This window comes from Centropristis striata, chromosome 1 (assembly GCF_030273125.1).
Source record: "Centropristis striata isolate RG_2023a ecotype Rhode Island chromosome 1, C.striata_1.0, whole genome shotgun sequence".
NCBI lineage: Eukaryota > Metazoa > Chordata > Actinopteri > Perciformes > Serranidae > Centropristis > Centropristis striata.
This window is the reverse complement of record NC_081517.1, coordinates 13,322,057-13,341,547: the sequence shown is the minus strand read 5'-3', so window position 1 is coordinate 13,341,547 and position 19,491 is coordinate 13,322,057. Positions and strand designations below refer to the sequence as shown.

General features: G+C 38.9%; 1 protein-coding gene across 4 annotated transcripts in view; it reads left to right on the top strand.

The window, feature by feature from the left end:
* The window catches only part of usp34 (ubiquitin specific peptidase 34), an 82,850-nt gene that overhangs the window by 19,893 nt on the left and 43,466 nt on the right, over positions 1 to 19,491 (top strand). For all 4 annotated transcript variants that reach the window (XM_059331697.1, XM_059331680.1, XM_059331689.1 and 1 more), the window contains exons 7-25: positions 3,773 to 3,965; positions 4,464 to 4,525; positions 5,263 to 5,344; positions 5,604 to 5,696; positions 6,475 to 6,600; positions 6,680 to 6,809; positions 8,217 to 8,347; positions 8,867 to 9,582; positions 11,914 to 12,128; positions 12,213 to 12,331; positions 13,183 to 13,310; positions 13,540 to 13,629; positions 14,294 to 14,389; positions 14,599 to 14,681; positions 15,713 to 15,867; positions 16,287 to 16,400; positions 17,403 to 17,502; positions 18,329 to 18,491; positions 19,191 to 19,317. In XM_059331697.1, the coding sequence (XP_059187680.1) occupies positions 3,773 to 3,965; positions 4,464 to 4,525; positions 5,263 to 5,344; positions 5,604 to 5,696; positions 6,475 to 6,600; positions 6,680 to 6,809; positions 8,217 to 8,347; positions 8,867 to 9,582; positions 11,914 to 12,128; positions 12,213 to 12,331; positions 13,183 to 13,310; positions 13,540 to 13,629; positions 14,294 to 14,389; positions 14,599 to 14,681; positions 15,713 to 15,867; positions 16,287 to 16,400; positions 17,403 to 17,502; positions 18,329 to 18,491; positions 19,191 to 19,317 (2,923 nt within the window). The remainder of the gene's footprint in view (positions 1 to 3,772; positions 3,966 to 4,463; positions 4,526 to 5,262; positions 5,345 to 5,603; positions 5,697 to 6,474; positions 6,601 to 6,679; positions 6,810 to 8,216; positions 8,348 to 8,866; positions 9,583 to 11,913; positions 12,129 to 12,212; positions 12,332 to 13,182; positions 13,311 to 13,539; positions 13,630 to 14,293; positions 14,390 to 14,598; positions 14,682 to 15,712; positions 15,868 to 16,286; positions 16,401 to 17,402; positions 17,503 to 18,328; positions 18,492 to 19,190; positions 19,318 to 19,491) is intronic.

Sequence of the window (19,491 nt, the reverse complement as noted above, 5' to 3'; positions counted from 1 at the left end):
TAGAGAATATTGGCATCTATTGTTAATATAAAATATCAAGTATGTTTCTAAGCAAGTGCTCTCCTGTATTGTCAAGAAAAACTCCTGGAAAGGGTCCTGAAAATGTATCTCAGAGGGCTTTCACAACCCAAAGTTTAGTCCGTTTTACTACAATCTACAAATCATAATCTTTGTTATGGTTCATTTTGTCTCTTGTCATACTCTGGTTTGGTCCCAGACCTCCTATGAGAGGGTCTCTGTCTGTTACAAAACGGTCCCTAGTGCGGTTCAATTCATTGTGAACAGAATCCGACCCATTTAAAGGAAATGAACCAAGATGTTAATTGGTCATTGCAGAATGATCAACATGTTGCTCTGAATAACTGAATAATTCCTTGGTGGTAGCAGCAGGTGGGGGTCGGAGCATCAAGGCTCTCATTTTCTGGTTCTACAGCTGTCTGATCACAGCACACCGTATGTGGAAATAATGGAGCAACACGTTGTTGATGCCTTGGAGCCTCAACAGGAGCTCCTTCTGACCGTTTTCTCTCCACAGTTCTCTCCAACACCAGAGCAGTTTAATAATAATGAATTAATAATATAAGGCCGCTACAATCAAACAGACTCTGATTCAGACGAACCAAACACACAGGGGCCGTGAAAGCACTAGATGGTTAGTATTTATTTATTTTATATATATATATATATATATATATATATATATATATATATATATATATATATATATATATATGAATTTTTTTTTTGACATGTTCATGCTTTATTTTGATGGTGACGTGTAGTGGGAGACAGAAACCACGTCCACTGTGACATGATTCAGCCTTAGTGGGATGCTCTACCAGTGATCCATCGAGATTCACTGGATAAAGTAACTTAAAGAGTGTGAACCCTAACCTCAGAGAGGGAAAGAAAATATAAAATTAATCAGTAAACGTTATTACTAGGTATCAAGAAATTAATTTCCCATGCACCAGTCAACACACAGATGTACAAAAACGACAATTTCTGCACGTTTTTGTTGGTAAAATAAAGTCTGAAAAGTAAAATTCTGCAGCCTGAGCAAAAACAAAAATAAGAAATGTGTCTTTATTAAACTGCTGCTGATTTAGACACAATATAATACAGAAGATGAAAATAGTAGAATGAAAAGTAGCTGAGCAGTTTATTATACAAACACGGCAACATCCTAATTTTTTTCAGCTCTGCCCATAGCATGAAAACCCTGCGTGATGATTTAACCAACTAATTATTGACAATTAAATTCATCAGCAACTCATTTTTTTGTTGCTCCCCTACATTAAATGCCACCAGGATCTCTTTTTGAGCCTGAATGTGATCTCCATAGAGGAGGAGGAGAGAGTTTGTCGTGCAGCTGTAGCAGCCTGCAGACTGGACTCTGAACCTCTGGTTTGTGTATGACTGAGTAGCTGCCATTTTGTCAAACACCATGCTTCTCTGTCGGCATCCTCGGCTCAAACCAGGCTGGAAGAAATGTGGCTCCTGCAGAGGATTAGTGGGGACTTTTTTAGATTTAAATCAAAACTGTAGCTCAGACTGCCAGGTTTTAATTGGTAATATTTTCAATCCTGTGTTATTCTGCGCTGTCAAGTATTAAAAAACGTACTTATTACACCTTTTAAATGCTTTAAAAAGACGGTTTGGTGTCTGCAGGTGTGTCTCTCACTGACATTTGAAGTGAAAAAGAAGCCAGACGATGATTCTGTCTCGCAGCTCTTTCCCTCTCCGTCTCTCTCTCTCTCTCTCACTCACTCACTCACTCACTCAGTCGGCACACCTCGCTCTCATTCGTGCTCTCTCCCCCAAATACCAAAGTGCCACACGTGTTGCTAGGAAGAGCTTCCGTCGCCGTGGCAACAGTTGCCGGTCCTCACATGACCCCAGAGGAGACAGAGAGAGAGCTGCCGGGCCCGGTCATGTGACGCAGGCAGCTCTGATGCTGCACCGACTCTCCTCTCCTCTCCTCTCCTCTCCTCTCCTCTCCTCTCCTCTCCTCTCCTCTCCTCCTTCTCTCCAGTAAAATGGACATTTCCTGATATTATTATTACTTCCCTCTTCCCTTAAAATACCCATCAAGCTCACTGTTGAGTTTTTAAAATGTTTCAACCATAAATCAGGGCTGCAGCTAGCAACTATTTTGATAGTTGCATAGTCGTCGATTATTGACACGATAAGTTGACGAATCAGATAATTAATTGCACAAATACTTATTCCGTTAGCATGGCAACTGCGTTATTTCAGAGGCTGTAGCAGGCTTATTAACAAGGATATACTGGTATCATATGAAACTAGAAGATCTAAGGAATCTATTGGTACCAAGCATGTCAGGATGGCGAATTGGTTCAGCGATTTTCAAAGCACTTATATGACCTCTGACGTCATGATATCTGAATGAAAACAGGCCCCATGAGTTCCCACAAGTCTCTTTACAGACATATCTTCTATGCTGTTAACATGCAGGGTAACTAGACGGCCATACTTTGGCGACAGCAACACAATAAACAAGTCTCTTTGTGAAAAAACTTTTTCATGTCAAAAGGTGATATATCACGACTTTCTGTGACCTGTTGCTTTGAGTACAACCACACAGCTGCGCCAATGCGCCAGATTATTGACAAACCGTTAACAGTCCCGGGTGTGACTCTGTTGATCTGCATAGCACTGCCGTGGCTCAAACTAGTAAGTATCCAATCACAGGACGCGTAAATGTCACATTCAACGTGAGGCCAGCTCGAGGGCCTTACTGACACAACTCGTGATCTGATTGGCTATCGCAACTATCTATCAACTGTATTTGCCCGTTCACTTACAGTGCACAGACGCCCGCATTGTTGATTCTGAAGGCCCGGGCAGATTTCATACAGCCTGGCAACATAAGATAGCTGAATTCTGATTGGATAAAAACTCTCACCTAAAAACAACAGCACTGAAAGGAGCATAATATGACATGAGGAGAATATGAATACTTTTAGATATTTAGGGAAAGTAAATGAAAAATTAAATTAACCTTTATCATAATCATGATCATGATTTCTGGTTATGTTAGGCCAGCAGAGAAGGCCTTGCTGGCCCTGACGGCCCACCACTGCATAAACTGAGTATCACTCGAAAGCTGAGACTCTTGAACCCAGTTTTTATTCATGTCCTTCATATCCTGGAGGGTTTTTGACCTTTTTTATTTACATTCTTTATATTAAAAAAGTGACCTAGTTCAGTACCAAATGTGTGTAACAAATGATATCAACCCAAAACTTGCTGCAACTTCAAGGACATAGTTGAGCTGGAAATGGACTTAATGTTCTGAACCCTTATACACTTTAATATCTGCAACTCATTTTGTCACCAACTGATCATTGCACCGCTACCAAAAACGTCATCAGGTTCACTTAGTTGACCCTAAATTTCCTCTCCATAAAGGAGGAGAAGAGTTTTTGTCATGCAGCTTTAACAGCCTGCAGACCGGACTGAAGGGCGACACACACCAGCAGCATCTGATGCACGAGAAGACGAGGGATTCGGTTTTAATTAACGTGCAGTGATAGACGAGAAAGGCTGCACAAGAACACACAAAATGACATGCAGTACTTTAAAAAATGCTGAATCTCTAAAAGTGCGTTGTAGGAGAGCTTTAGGAAAGGTGCCGAATCAGCAAACTCAAGGTTACATGATGTCACCCAAAACAGATCAACATATCAGATTTAACACTTTAAAGTGTCTTTAGATATTAACATTATCAGTACTTTGTCCTCTGCAGGTATCTGTGTAAGCTGTCGGACCAGGAGCTGCGGCAGAGCGCGGCGCGGAACATGGCCGACCTGATGTGGAGCACAGTGAAGGAGCCGCTGGACAGCGCGCTGTGCTTCGACAAGGAGAGCCTCGACCTCGCCTTCAAATATTTCATGTCCCCCACGCTCACCATGAGGCTGGCAGGACTCAGCCAGATCACTGTGAGTCACTGCACACACCACTGAACACACACACACACACACACACACACTCTCTCTCTCTCTCTTATTGTCAAATATGTGATACTTTCTGTTGTGTTTGTTTATACAGCAGAAGTGGTGCGATTATAAATAATCTGAGCAAATGTACTATAATAAACCATTTAAAATGTGCGTTAATGTCACATTTCCTGATAAAAGTTGAGGGCCTGGTGGAAGAAACTAGCAGCTGTAGCCCACAAAGGCTGTTGTTCTATTTGATTAATTTAATTCTGTTTATAAAAAGCCACTGAAGACTTGTTGATTCTGCCAGTGTTCCCCAAGAAACTGTAATAATTACAGCCAAGAACGTGTTTGTTTGTCAACAACTTTCTTTTAATTTGAGGGTTTTGATACGACACTGATGGAAAATAACTTCGTACAAAGAGGCATGATGTATCATTTCTTCACTCATCGTGTGTGTGTGTGTGTGTGTGTGTGTGTGTGTGTGTGTTTCCTCAGAACCAACTCCACACCTTCAATGACGTCTGCAACAATGAGTCACTGGTGTCCGACACAGAAACGTAAGTTAATTTAAAGGGATCACAAAGGTGTCCATACATCCGATTACAAAAGTAATTGGATCTGCTTAAATTAATTGATGATGTCATTTTATTTATATCCAATAAAGCAACTGTGCATCAGTCTGCAGAACAGTGTAGAGGTGTATGTTTAGACGAGTCGTCATTTATTAACTGAACCCCAACAAGCAGTTTCACATTCTCCTCTCTGTGTCCTCGTGTTTCACTGCAATATATAAAATCTCTATAAATCTATAAGTCCTGCAGCTATGGAATCAGCACAATCAGAACAACTCAAACATGTCTTTGTGCAGAAACACAGCTGCTAACACAGAATGACAGAAATAAAAAAAAAACACAAGTTAAATATCTCTGATAAATTCTTTTTAAAACATTTTTTATAATGGAAACTTTCATAACCGATGATCAGTTTTAAGGATTGTCAGAAAGTTTAAATTCTGACGATAAAGCCTGTTTTTATCTTTTCATTCTACAATAAACTGTGTATTTTTGGTGATCTATTAACAAAAACATTCATGCCAATCCCATCTTAATGTTGGTTGGGTTCAGAGTGTTTTCTCAGACGGTGCATATACTTTATAATGTTTACAATATATGCTGTCTTCTCCAGAAATGATTGTCACCTCTTTTCACACCTGCAGCTCCTTACAGTCAATATGCAGCATGTAACAGCACAGCAATGACTTTTCTGATCTGTTTGTTGTTCTTCGTCCTCTCAGGTCCATAGCCAAGGAACTAGCAGACTGGCTGATCCACAACAATGTGGTGGAGCACATATTCGGACCAAATTTGCACATTGAGGTGAGACCTTTGCTCCAGTGACACAAAACTGACAGCAAATGTGAACAAAAACATGTTGCATTTGTAACTAAATCTACATTTTCTTTAGTTGAATTGTGTTAAAATGTATGTGTATTTCCTCAAATGTGTGACAATGATTTATATTATTTTTCTGACTTTGTTGAACAGTGCAACACTTTATTTTTATTTTTATTTTATCCAAGCACAGTCGATCTTAAGTGTGTGTGTGTGTGTGTGTGTGTGTGTGTGTGACTTCCAGATCATTAAACAGTGCCAAGTGATCCTGAACTTCTTGGCTGCAGAGGGCCGGCTGAGCACGCAGCATGTGGACTGTATCTGGGCTGCAGCTCAGGTGAGATTTACACCTGATACACCTGTTCCAGCTTCATTCCACACAGGATTTATTATCAAAGTGATAAATCATGGCTGGCTTGGTCTCATTTTACTGTTTTAACAATTATAAGTAGATAATGTGTGTTTTTTTGGTCAACATTTTTTCATAACATAAAGGTTACAAGACATCTATTAAGATATTTTTTGGATGTAAATAAGCAGTACACTACCAAAATAAGTTTATCAGCATAGAATAGTCATAAATAAATAGATCGTAATAAAAGTTAATAAAACAAAAAATTGTAATTTTAAAATATATTAAATACATAAAATATTAACAACAACAATAATAATAACAATAAAAAATGGATGAAAGCTATATTTCCACTAATTTTTAGCCCTTTTTTACGTTTTCTTGAGAATGTAGAGGATGATTAGTTTAGTTCTCCATCAGATTGTTATTATTATTATTATTCACCAGTTTGTAGGGATGAATTTATAACAGCTGTACAGTTGATTAAATGGGTGTGCCATTCACCTGCAAGGACTGTCACTACGACATGGATCCAGCTGACACACAGTCGATCCTGTCCCATATTGAATTGATTATAAGAATATAGAAATATAAACCTCAATTAATCATAATAATGTTATTCCATGTTATTCTAGCCCTTATTTAATAGTTTTGATGTTATAAATATTGTATGAAGATTTGTATATAAAAACATATCTGTACTATTCAATGAGGATAAAACAAATAAGAAATTATTAAATCGGCTCTTTTCTTCGTGTTTCAGCTCAAACACTGCAGCCGTTACATCCACGACCTTTTCCCCTCGCTCATCAAAAACCTGGACCCAGTGCCTCTCCGCCACGTCCTCAACCTGGTGTCAGGCCTGCACCCCAGCGCCCACACAGAGCAGGTACACACACACTCACACTCATTTTGATCTTCTCCAGCCTGTAGATGTATTGTCTGCAATGAACACGTGTCCTCCTCAGACTTTGTACCTGGCCTCCATGCTGATCAAAGCTCTGTGGAACAACGCTCTGGCAGCCAAAGCTCAGCTCTCCAAGCAGAGCTCCTTCGCCTCGCTGCTCAACACCAACATCCCCATGGGCAACAAGAAAGGTCAGTCTGAAATTAGGATTGATGAATCGAAACGTAAAAAATACAATTACAATGTTTCAGCGTTCTGTCCAGAGAAACCTGGACTGATCGTCACAAGAATTTCTCTTAAGTAAAAGTAACAATACTAATGAAATATTTTGAATTTTAAAATGCCTTAAATGCTTAAAATGGGTCAATTATAGTCTGTTGATACATATTAGAGCATAATATGGCCAGAAATTACACACAAACACAATATTTGGGGATGTCCAAAAATGATCCCCTCAAAAAAAAGTCATACTATAGCATGTTGATTTTTGTCAAAATATGGTTAGATTTTAAAATGCTAGAAATGGCCCAATTATACTGTGCTGATACAAGTGGTAGTGTAGTTTGTCTAAACATGACACCCTCATTCTCGAATAGTGTCAAAGTAACAGGTGAGGTTCTGCAGACTGTAACTGCATTTCCAGCCACCTGTTTTTATGCACATGTTTTAAGTTCATGCATAAAAAAACCCTCAAACATCTTGTATTCTGTCCTCAGTGTGTGTGGGTGTCTGTGCACAAATCGACAGATAGCAAACAAGTTCCAATTAAGAGAAGAACAGAAGGCTGGACTTAAACAAGAAAAAATGAATTACCCTTAAAAGCACACACAAGCAAAGCTTACACAGAACATGACATCTTGAAATATTGCACACACAAAACCAGCAAAATGCAGCAGAAACAGGCTTGTCAAATAAATGACGACATAGATGAAGCATGTGTGAAGCTTCTAATCCACTTAAAAGATGTAAAATAATGCCAGATTTAAATAGTTTCATCACTGCACACAGATATGGTGCAGCCATCATCAAATGAATACATAAAACAAACATCATCTTGTGCCGTCTTCTTCTTTAATGGTATAATAGTTTTTCTAACTGGAGAATTGGCGCCACCTACTGCTTACCCTGATGAGCCACCTCCTAATAATCATGTAACAATGGTAGAAATGGGGCTGGGCAATTATTTTATCTAGTCTTTCATTTGCATCACATCGTGATTAAAAACAAATTTCGCAAACCAAAGAAGTGCTGTTTTATGAATATGGAGCATACGAAAACAGGCTTTACCATATAGTTATTTCATTTATTACCTAAATAACCAGAAAACATTCTATATGGTGATAATAGAATATTTGGGCGTATTACCCAGCTCTAGGTGGAAGTAAAAAGCATTAAGTTAAATTTTCTTTTGCAGATTTTCTCCAAACTTGGTTCAAATTTATGATGCATTTGTATGGAAACCGGATGATGGTGCATCCTTCTTTTCTTGGCCTCTGAACCATGATTTCTCCGGTCAGCTGCAGATGTTTGTGTGTATTAGGTTAAGGAAGTTCTCAGTTTGTTGGTTCCTGGTTCTCAGTCTGTTTGTCTGGTCTCAGGTTCGCCGGCTGCCAGTCCGGACAGCAGCGACAACAGCGACACTCAGCACAGCGGAGGCAGCGACATGGAGATGGACGACCAGATGATGACGGGCAGCAAGAGGAGCCAGCAGAGGCTGTCTGACACAGAGGTACACGCACATGACTGAAGGGGGGAAAAAGGGATGTAACATTTTGCAGAAAAAATATTTAAAAAAATAAAAATGTTTTAATCTGGTTAGTGCAGACACTTCATTTTAAATGACACATGTGGAATAAAGAGATTCTGACACAAATATCGACATTTACCACAAGTTTTGGTTACTTTGTATAACGGAAACTTTCACAACATGATATGATTCATATGATCCATACAAGGATCGTCGGAAAGTTAAATGATAATGCCTTTTACTTGGAGATAAAGAAACTGTATTTTTGGCAATGTTACAAATAATTTTGGGGGGAAAATTTTAAGAGACATGAAGAAAGTGATTTTGATGAATTATCAAGATTTAATGTTTAGATTTGGTGATTTTTTGCTGACTGAAGAGTTCGCCACACATGATTAGTTCCTTCAGAAACGTAAAAATCTGACAATAATTTCCTCATCTTTTAACTGACTTTCATACTAAAGTGGTTAAATAAATAACTGTTTGTTGTTGTTTGGTCAGGAGTCGATGCAGGGCAGCTCCGACGAGACGGCCAACAGCGTGGAGGAAGGCAGCAGTGGACCGGGCAGCAGTAGCGGCCGCAGCGAGGCCTCCAGCAACGAGGCGGCTTCCAGCCGAGCCAGCCAATCAGCCGGCAGCCCTGGCAGTGAGATGCACTCCGACGACATGGCGGACAGCGAGGCCCTGAAGGAGGAGGAGGAGGACGATGAAGAGGAGGACGACGAGGAGGATGACGATGACGATGAGGAGGACGAGGACGAGGGGAACCGCTCAGCTGCTGAAGGCGTGCAGCAGAAGGAGCCCAGGGAGCAGACGGAGTCCAGGAAAAGGAAGGCAGGCGAGGCACTCGGCGAAGGGACGAGCCAGGGGGCGGGGCCCAGTGGCTCAGGGGGCGGAGCCAAGCCCAAAGTCCTCCCCTTCAACCCAGAGACTGCTGCCGTCATGGTGACAGCTGCTTCCACGTCGTTGGAGGGCCGGATGAGGATGCTGGACGCCTGCTCCGCCTCGTCGTCTGCTCGGCCTGAGGGGGCGGAGCCTCAGCAGCCGCCGGACATCGGCCCCTCACAGATGGTCCAGGGGCCCCAGGAGCCACCGTGCCTGCCACGTCCAGGGGACTTCTTAGGAGAGGCCATGGGCAGTGAGCTCTTTAACTGCCGCCGCTTCATCGGACCCCAGCACCACCACCATCACCATCATCACCACCACCACCATGAAGGGTAAGGCCTGAGGCGCATTCTCTCTAACGGCCACCAGGGGACGACTCAACTGGCTGTAAAAGAAATATGATTCTATTGAAGTCTAGGAGAAAGTGGGCTTACTTTTCAGTTGATTTCTGACCTCAGTAAACATTCTTATGAGTTTCTGGTCCTAAGTGTAAGTTTCAAGTCTTCTTCAATACAGCATGATGTTCATTTAGTAAATGATCGTCCCATTTAGAGTAAAATAGACGATAAAGCAAGGTGTAATTTAGAGCAGTGCTATCTCATTATTTATCTAGCGATTCCTATTCATTTATTATTATGAACATTAAGATAGCCGTGAACTTGTTTTTGGTGTACCGTGAGGCGTGTTTCCACTGAGTACTTTCTAAGCAACTTTGTCGCTTTATTTAGCGACTATTCAAAAAAGCAACTAGTGACAAATCTATTGACTTTTTCTGGTGTTATTGGAGACTTTTGGAGACTCCTTCCTACTCTTCTTAACGAGTACCAGGCGCCGTCCCAAAGCACTCACAAGCGGCCCAGTCCTCCTGCAGCTGCAGTCAGAGCAGGAGATGTTAACCCCTCACCGGCCAGTCTGCAAATGAATCACGCATGCACAAAATCGCCACCTCAACAGCATCCAATCAGTGACGACTAGTTAGTAGCGGCTCAGAAAAGTACCTACCCGAGGCAGGTACATTCTGAGCCGCTAACCGGTGAAGTTGGGCAGACCTTCTCTCCCAAGTCACACCCATAGCGGCTCATTAGAGAGAAAAGTACTTAATGGGAACGCGGCTATTCTCTCTAACGGCCACCAGGGGGCGACTCCACTGGCTGCAAAAGAAGACTGATTCTATTGAAGTCTAGGGAAAAAGTGAGCCTACTTGTCAGTTGATTTCTTGTCAGTAAACATTTTCATAATGAGTTCATGGTCTTAATCGTTAGTTCTCTTCGTACAGCATGATGTTCATTTCGTAAATTATGGTTCCATTTAGAGTAAAATAGACGTTAAAGCAGGGTATGATTTAGAGCAGTGCTGCCTTTTTATTGATCTAGCAATTCCTACTCATGTCATTATAAACATTTAAATATCCGTGAACTAGGGCTTAGCGATATGGACCAAAAGTCATATCCCAATATATTTAGGCTGAATATCGATATACGATATATATCCCGATATATAAAGTAGTTTTATTGAAACCGTTTAAGTGAACATAAATACTGTATAACAGGAGTACCTTTTATTAAAGTCAAAGCTCCATAAAGTGCACATTTAAATAAACAAATCTTATGAAATACAAATACCTTATGAAATAAAATATGCCAATCTTTTTCTGAAGTAAATATATTATATGAGAAAAGTATAACAAACATTACAAATGAACTAAATATGACAAACCCTAGTAAGGGCAGCATTTATACATTAAGAAAGGGAAAAAATGTAACTATATTGATATATGCGATATGGTCCAATTCCATATCGCATTAAAAAATATTTCAATATTTTTTTTATCGATATAACGCCCAGCCCTACCGTGAACCTGTTTTTGGTGAACCTTAGACTCACCATGGGACTTTTTTTTATCATGCTATGGATAATACATAAGATCTTTGTCAATTTAAAATATGTTTTTGCAAGTCGAGAAAGTTGCAGCGTGTCCTCCACGCACATAAGTAAGTGAGGTTATTATTACCTGATATGTTTTATCAAGCGATTCCTGTTTTTTTTTTTTTTTACCAGCCATGAAGCAAAATAATCAAATGGAGCTTTGCTGGTGTGATAACATCACAGTTAAAAAAACAGTCTTGCTCCAAAAAACCCAGAGGCCCTTCAAACATGTCTCTGTGCAGAATAACACAGTTAGAATGAGAGAAGACCAAAAATGAAATGAATGATTGAAAAAATACATTAAATGACCAAACAAGACCTAACAATAATTTTACGCTTTATTTTTAGTTTCTAACGGAAACCTTTATAAACTATGATCCATTTTAGGACTGTTGGAGAGTTTAAATTCCCATGATAATGCCTGTTTTACATTTTCTTTCTATGATTAACCCAGATGGCAAGCTTGAGGTTTTTAAAAAGTAGTTCACCAACGAATTTACATTATGGTGGCTACATTCACTTGTTTTATACAGTCAGTGCGCTAGATGAAAGGTTAGACAGTCACCAAAACATCAGGATCCAACCACTGGAGGCCAAGAATATTCACAGCAAATTTCATGGAATGCAATGATATTGGTCCCTTTTTTCATCTAAATTGATTGAAACTAACACTGTTCTGCATCTGTGACCAAGCTGGTTAATTGATCTTTAATTAATCTGAATCCGTCCTCTGTCAGTCCTATGGTAGAGGACATGCTGAGCGCTGACGACGTGAGCTGCAGCAGCTCGCAGGTCAGCGCCAAGTCGGAGAAGAACATGGCCGACTTTGATGGCGAGGAGTCGGGCTGCGAGGAGGAGCTCGTCCAGATCAACTCGCACGCCGAGCTCAGCTCACACCTCCAGCAGCACCTCCCTAACCTGGCCTCCATCTACCACGAGCACCTGGTGCAAGGTGAGCCACAACCTTTAGGCTTTAAAAAGTTTGTTGCGTTATTTTTACTGTTGCCAGAGAAGCTGATTTTGTGATTCTCTGAAGGTCCGGCAGTTCATAAGCACCAGTACTCCAGCAGCCACGCGGTGACGGACATCAACCTGGACAACGTCTGTAAGAAGGGCAACACGCTGCTGTGGGACCTGGTGCAGGACGAGGACGCGGTACGACTTCTTTTTTTGGACATATGGGTCATTTATTGCAAACTCAGTCAGAATATCGACCTTCTCCCCAGTCATGTCACAGATTCTGTGGATAAAAGATCTATATAATCCATCTGTTAACTTCATGGCAACTTGCAACATCCTATTACTACCATCTATATACTTTTTCACATTTTTTAAACATTATTTTATTATTGGTTTATCTTATCTTTATCTTATCTTAAATTATAATAATCCATAGACATTCTCATTTATGAATTTATGATATTCATTAAATATTTTCATTCTTTGCATGTATGTTTTGCACCTTATTGTGTTAAAATTTGCACTAAACATCAAATAAATCTATTCATGTAAATAGTTTTTGCAGAAATATAAATAAAATTGAAATAAATATATATAGATAAAATATGTATAAAGTTTCACTTTATACAACCCGATTTTAATTAAATTAGATATAGCTGTAGAGCTGAAAACCCTACTTTTTAAAAATATATTTCTTTCAAAGAAAGTAATTTTTAAATACTTTTTAATGGCTGTTATATTATATAATAACATTAGAACAGGTTTTTATTATCCATGTTCCTTCCCTTTTGGTCATAGAATTATTATTTACATTTTTATACACACATTAAATATTTGATATGACCAGAGGTGATAATAATATTTTAGTGTTTTAAGTGTATTCAAAAAGTAACATTGCTACAAAATAAAAGCACCAACAGCTAAGAAAATCAAAACAAAGAAAATTGAATCCACACACTAATAATTTTATACGTCAGAGCCAGAAACGCTGCGACATTGAGTTTTTGTTTTTGTGATCTGATGTTTAGCTCTCTCTGTGTCTTTAGATTCATCTGTCTGAGGGTCTGATTAACGAAGCAGAGAAGCTGCTTTGTTCACTCGTCTGCTGGTTCACCGACAGACAGATCCGAATGCGCTTCATCGAGGGCTGCCTCGACAACCTGGCCCATCACAGGTGAGTTTATTCGGGGTTCCCTCTGGATTTAACGATTCACTCAGTGAATGAATGTCTAAAAGCTGCAGGTAATGCAGCCTCGACAGTTTGTCTCTGTGTTGGACATGTTGCTTGAGCAAAATAGCAAAAATAACAAATAACAAGTAATATTTCCAGAAAACTTTTGTGTGTCTTTGTTTAATTTTTGCTTTTTTCTTGTTTTTTAACCTTCATCTTCTCTTCTATTCAGGTCCGTGGTGGTCTCCTTGCGTCTACTACCCAAACTCTTTGGCACTTTTCAGCAGTTTGGCTCCAGCTACGACACTCACTGGATCACCATGTGAGTAACGTTTCTCAGCAACTAATTCAGATTAACCCTCTGAACCCTGCAGCTCTGTGGAATCAGCACAATCATGGCTAGAAGTGGGAACAACTCAAACATGTCTTTGTGCAGAATAACAGACTTAGAATGACAGAAATGTCATGAATGTTGTAAAATAAAGACCAAAAAAAGAAACAAAATTAACAAAAAGTCACAAAATGACAAAATAAAGTCAAAATATCCTCCAAAAAATATGTTAAAATATCATAGGACAAAGAATAACCAAAAAAAGACAATAAAAGACCAAAGCAAGGACACTAAATAAAAAAGATCCAACAATAAAAAAAAAAGACACAAAATATAAAAAAATATTTTAAAAAAGACACAAAATGTTTCAAATTACACATTATCACAATAAATATAAAAATTTTAAGTTTTATTAATGCCTGTTTTTACAGTTTCTTTCTAAGATTAAGGGTGGATTTGTGGCAATCTTTTAAAAAAGAACATACACTTTTGGACCTGGTGCGACATGGTTGAATTCAGAGGCTTAATTTGAACTGCCGGTTCACTTCAAGCTTTATATTCTTTAAAATTCTCTGAAAATTTCAAAAAAGTACAAAATTTCTACTAGTCTTAAAATGGGAAACAGATCCTAAATAACAACTTGTGTTTCTGTCAGGTGGGCGGAGAAGGAGCTGCACATGATGAAACTGTTCTTTGACAACCTGCAGCACTACATCCAAGAAGTCCGGGAACATCGGCACAAGTTTGCACTGTAAGTAAAAGAAACATGCACAGTTAAACATCTCAAGTCATAATGCTGCTACAAGGAAATATTACTGTCAGTCACCTGAACCTAGTTCATGTCTGCTGCACATTCAAAACATTATGCAAAAATCACTCTGAATAAAGACATTTACAAGTATGATAACATTATGGATTTAGTGAAATAGTGTTTTTTTCTCCCTCTGCTGTGTTTGGCAGGTACAGCCATAGTGCGGAGGTCCAGGTCCGTCTTCAGTTCCTCACCTGCGTCTTCTCCACACTTGGATCTCCAGACCACTTCAGTAAGATCCAGCTTCTTTTGTTCTGCTCAGAAAACAGCAGGCTGGTTAAAAACTAAGGATATATTCCTGAGAGAAAAAATATTTAACAGAAGTTTTTAAATGAACTCTTGGTGTGTGTTTGTGTTCTCTTTGAGTCTCTTTGGGGAACGCTGCTAAAATAGACCTCATTATGCAACCTGAGCTGCTCCGCTGACAACAATGCTCCCGCTGTCTGTCTGAGCGAGAGAATGGCGTAACACTGATTAAGAGAAAGTATAACCTGCTGCTGTAGTATTCCACCAGATTTAGTACACGTCGAAGTTTTATCTCAGTTCTTCATACACTCTAGTTTGTGTTTATATTTCTATAACTTTCCATAATAACGTTCCATAACGTTCCATAACAGCCCAATCATGGCTAGAGGTAGAGAGAACTCAAAAATGTCTTGCCACTAAAAAAAGGAAAAAACAAAACAAAAACCAAGTTGAATTTCTTTGACAGCTTATTTTACAAAAATGGGGGACAAATGGAATCCAAGTATACAAAAATGTATCATCTACCCTCTGCTCTGTGTAAACAAACAATTTAGTAAAAATTTCACAGCTTCACAGTGTCTCTGAGGAGCAGAATTTAATGTTTTTAACAAGTTTTGGTTAGTGCAAACACTTTTATTTTAATGACACACATGTAGAATAAAGAGATTCTGACACAAATATCAACATTTTAACACAAGTTTTCACTTTTTATAACAGAACATTAGTAACAGATGATCAGTTCAAGGACCCTCAGAAAGTTTAAACTTTCATTATGGCTGTTTTTACAGTTTCTTTCAAAGATGAACTTTATTTTTGGCAATGTTTTAAAGAACATGAAGAGAGACATGAAGAAAGTGATTTTGCTGAATAATCAAGATTTAACGTTTAGATTTGGTGATTTTTCCTGTTTATGGCTATGATAAAAGAGGTAATTTTGGTGATTTAAAAAAAAGAAATATGCCTGATTAAAGCTTCATTTAGAGGGTCATTAACAAAATGTGTGTGTGTGTGTGTCAGGGCTGAGTCTGGAGCAGGTGGACATCCTGTGGCACTGCCTGGTGGAGGACGCTGAGTGCTACGACGACGCGCTGCACTGGTTCCTCAATCAGGTCCGCAGCAAAGACCAGCATGCAATGGGCATGGAGACGTACAAACACCTATTCCTGGAGAAGGTAGGGAAGAACATACCGCAACACATAAAAAGACACCAGAAAATGTTCTTCTTTTATTTATTCTCAACCATTCAACTTAAAGGAGGTTTAAACAGTCATATATGGCATTTAAACTGCAAAAGAACATTATGTGCAATATGTCTTTTGTGTAATATAATAAAACTTGTGTATATATATTATATATTTTATATATATACATATATATAATATTTTGTTTGTTTGTTTATTCAATTCCTGTCCACTTAATGCTAACTAAATGGCAAAATAAAGAAGATAAAGAGAAAAAAGTGGATTGGTTAATAAGTGAAATCCAGTTTTTAACCTTCAGGAAGAGTAAACTGACTGAGCTACCAGCAGCTGTGTGTTGCTGTCGGTTTGTGTGTGTGTTAATGTAACTGTGTGTGTGTGTGTGTGTGCAGATGCCCCAGCTGAAGCCGGAGACGATCAGCATGACGGGTCTGAACCTCTTCCAGCACCTCTGTAACCTCGCCCGCCTCGCCACCAGCGCTCTGGACAACGCCTCCAGCTGCGAGGTAAAAAACCTCAAAACAGCATTTAAAAGTTTTTAATTAACATTTCTACGGTTGCAAAGTGCTGGAACATTTCTGGTGAATGTCCAGAAACTTTCCATGGGAAGTTAAGATGGGGAATTTGGAAATATTCCAAATCAAAAAACTTGGGAATTGAGTGGAAATTGGGGGTAATTTAAATTAACTGTATCATATCCAAACATAAGTATACATTTAGTTTTTTCATAAGCAGACATCCTGCAGAATAATACGATTTAAAAAATTCAACAGATGTATTTGTAAGTACAACATTATCAAGTTTTAGTTATTTTACGGAACAATCAATTATTTCATTGAACATCAAAAACGTGAGTTTTGAGTTAAATATTACTCCTCCCCCCTGACCCCACCCATTCAAAAGTTAAGTAAAATCCCCCAAAAGTCCCGTTCAACATGATAAATGAAAAGAGCCAGTCTCTCCCTATATATGTACCCCATAAGATCATCACTTACTTACATGACTTAATGTAGTCCACGGGTTTGGCTTCAATAGTCTTGAGCTCTGGGCTCCAAAGTGGTCCAGAGTTGTAGAGATCATCTGTGCATGTGATGGAGAAATGCGCAGTGCAGGTAGGGGGCGTGGCCACAGCAGCCCTGCAGTAAGCAGTGAGCTGTGTGCATGTGATTGAGGAATAGCAGATATCCAAGTGTACTTGCATGACATTTAGTTGCTTTAGTCAAGATTATGCTAAAAAAAATATTTTCCCCAATTATGTTTAGGTTTTGTACATTTCTGGCCTATTACTGTTTATTCCCATAAATTCCTGTTAATTCCCACAGAAAGTTTACAACTTTGAAAATTCCCAGATGCAACCCTATTTATTTCCAATAATAACCTTTTATTTCTCTTACACTGTAGAGCTCTGCTGACATGTTAGTTACTCATCTTGTCAACTTTAATCAAAATAGACAGACAGTTAACTCACAGTGCTTTGTCTGTGTCTGTGTCTGTGTGTGTGTCTCCAGCTGTGTGGGATGGACCAGCTGTGGGGCATCGCTCTGAGAGCTCAGTCTGCTGATATCAGCCGCGCCGCCATCCAGTACATCAACTCCTACTACATCAACGGTTGGTTTCATTCTCACTCACACACTTCTGCAAACATGTATGAGTGTGTGTGTTTTACTGAGTCGATTTGGTGCACTGAAGGTCCGTCAAACAATTTATGCTTTTCCCCCCCAGATACATTAAACCAAAAACTGAATACTTAAGTATCTACACTACTGTTCAAAAGTTTGGAATCAGCTGTTGAATATATTTTTTGTAATTATGGCGATTTAAATAGATAAATACAATAACAGTAAAAAAAACTGTATTTACATAGATACATACAACATAGATATTGAGTTTTATTTTATTAGTTTTTATCTCACATTCTCAGAAACTACATTTTAAATAACAATTCAATAAAGGGACAAAATTTAAATGATGATAATAAAAATGAAATAAAATAAAACCGTCTGCATGTAACCAAAGCAAAACTTGCAAGGCCATTTTAACTTATTTTTAGTTATTTTGATAATTTTTGTTGATGTCTCCAGGCATCAAGTAAAGATATTTACAGAACAGTGCAGTCAAGCTCTAAATAATGAATCTTTTGAAATAATGAGTCTTTTTTTTTGGTTGCCCTCTGCAGTCTAAACAAGGTTAAACTCTGATATTACAACAGTGCAAACCGGTTGAAGAGAAACAACATTAATTCCAGCTTGTTATAGGAATTATTGTGCAGTTGACACTAAAAAAGTAACCCAAAATAAATCTGCATACACAACAGTTTGTTTCACAACTGCTTCTTCTACTCAACTGTTGCTCAGAGGGATTTGTCTCTTTTTGTCCTTTTATTTATTAGTCTCATCTTTGTCTGTTTGTTTGTCGTGTCTCTTCTTGTCTCCAGCTGGTAAGACGGGCCTGGAGAAGGAGCAGGAGTTCATCAGGAAGTGTATGGAGAGTCTCCTGATGGCTTCAGCCAACCTGGAGAAGGACGCTCACTCCAGCCTGACGAGCATCGAGAGGGGGCTGCTCATGCTCAAAACACACCTGGAGGCCTTCCGCCGCAGGTACGCACGGGGGGAGGTTAACCCTGAGGCCCTCTTCTGGCATTTTTTTTTACCATTTTTCTCTCCTTTTTTTCATTTGTTGATCATTTTGGCTATGTTACAGAATAAGACGTGACATTTTGCAGGAATTTTTCTTTTTAGTATTTTTTTTAAAATCCAATTTATTTTACTCAATTCAATTTTGTTGCTAATCTTTGACCTATCCAAAACTCTAACCACCACCAAAGCCCCAGTTCCCTTCTATTAATTATATGGAAAATAGTTAATTTTTTGTTTTAGTTCATTTTGTAAGACATTATGAAATAATCCATATGTATAAACTGGCATATAAAGGGTTAAAAATGTAGTGCCGTTGAGTGCCTGCTTTCTTTCCCTATAGCCTCTGAACCCCAAAATGTTTTTCAACAAAAAATATAGTAAAAAACGTTTAAACTTTAATTTGCATAAAAAGGGTTATAATTCTTAAAATGGTTGAATGTTTGGTAGCTTTGAACATGTCTCAAGTTTTTTCAGAGATTTATGAAAAAAAGCAGAAAAAATATTGATGTTTGGTGATTTAATAGTGGTTCTTGTGTTTGGCCATTTTTGCCAAGAAGGTCCCGAGAGGGTTGTAGATTTGAGGAGGACATGAGGGTTAACAAGAGGACTATGATATGAATACAGACTGTACACATCACGTTTGTTTCCTGTCCCCGTCAGGTTTGCGTACCACCTGCGTCAGTGGCAGATCGAGGGCACGGGCATCAGCAGCCACCTGAAGGCGCTCAGCGACAAACAGTCTCTGCCGCTCAGGATCGTCTGCCAGCCCGCAGGACTGCCCGACAAGGTGACAACTCTCATTTGTGGACAGCTACAGCTAAACTAAAGATGTGACTCAAGTTACATATTTACACACTGACTGGAAAACAGGGAATTTTAAAACAATGTAGAATTTATTATTTTTTGTATGTTCATGATAAAGTATAGAAAACATGGTTAAAATATACACAAAATAAGAAAA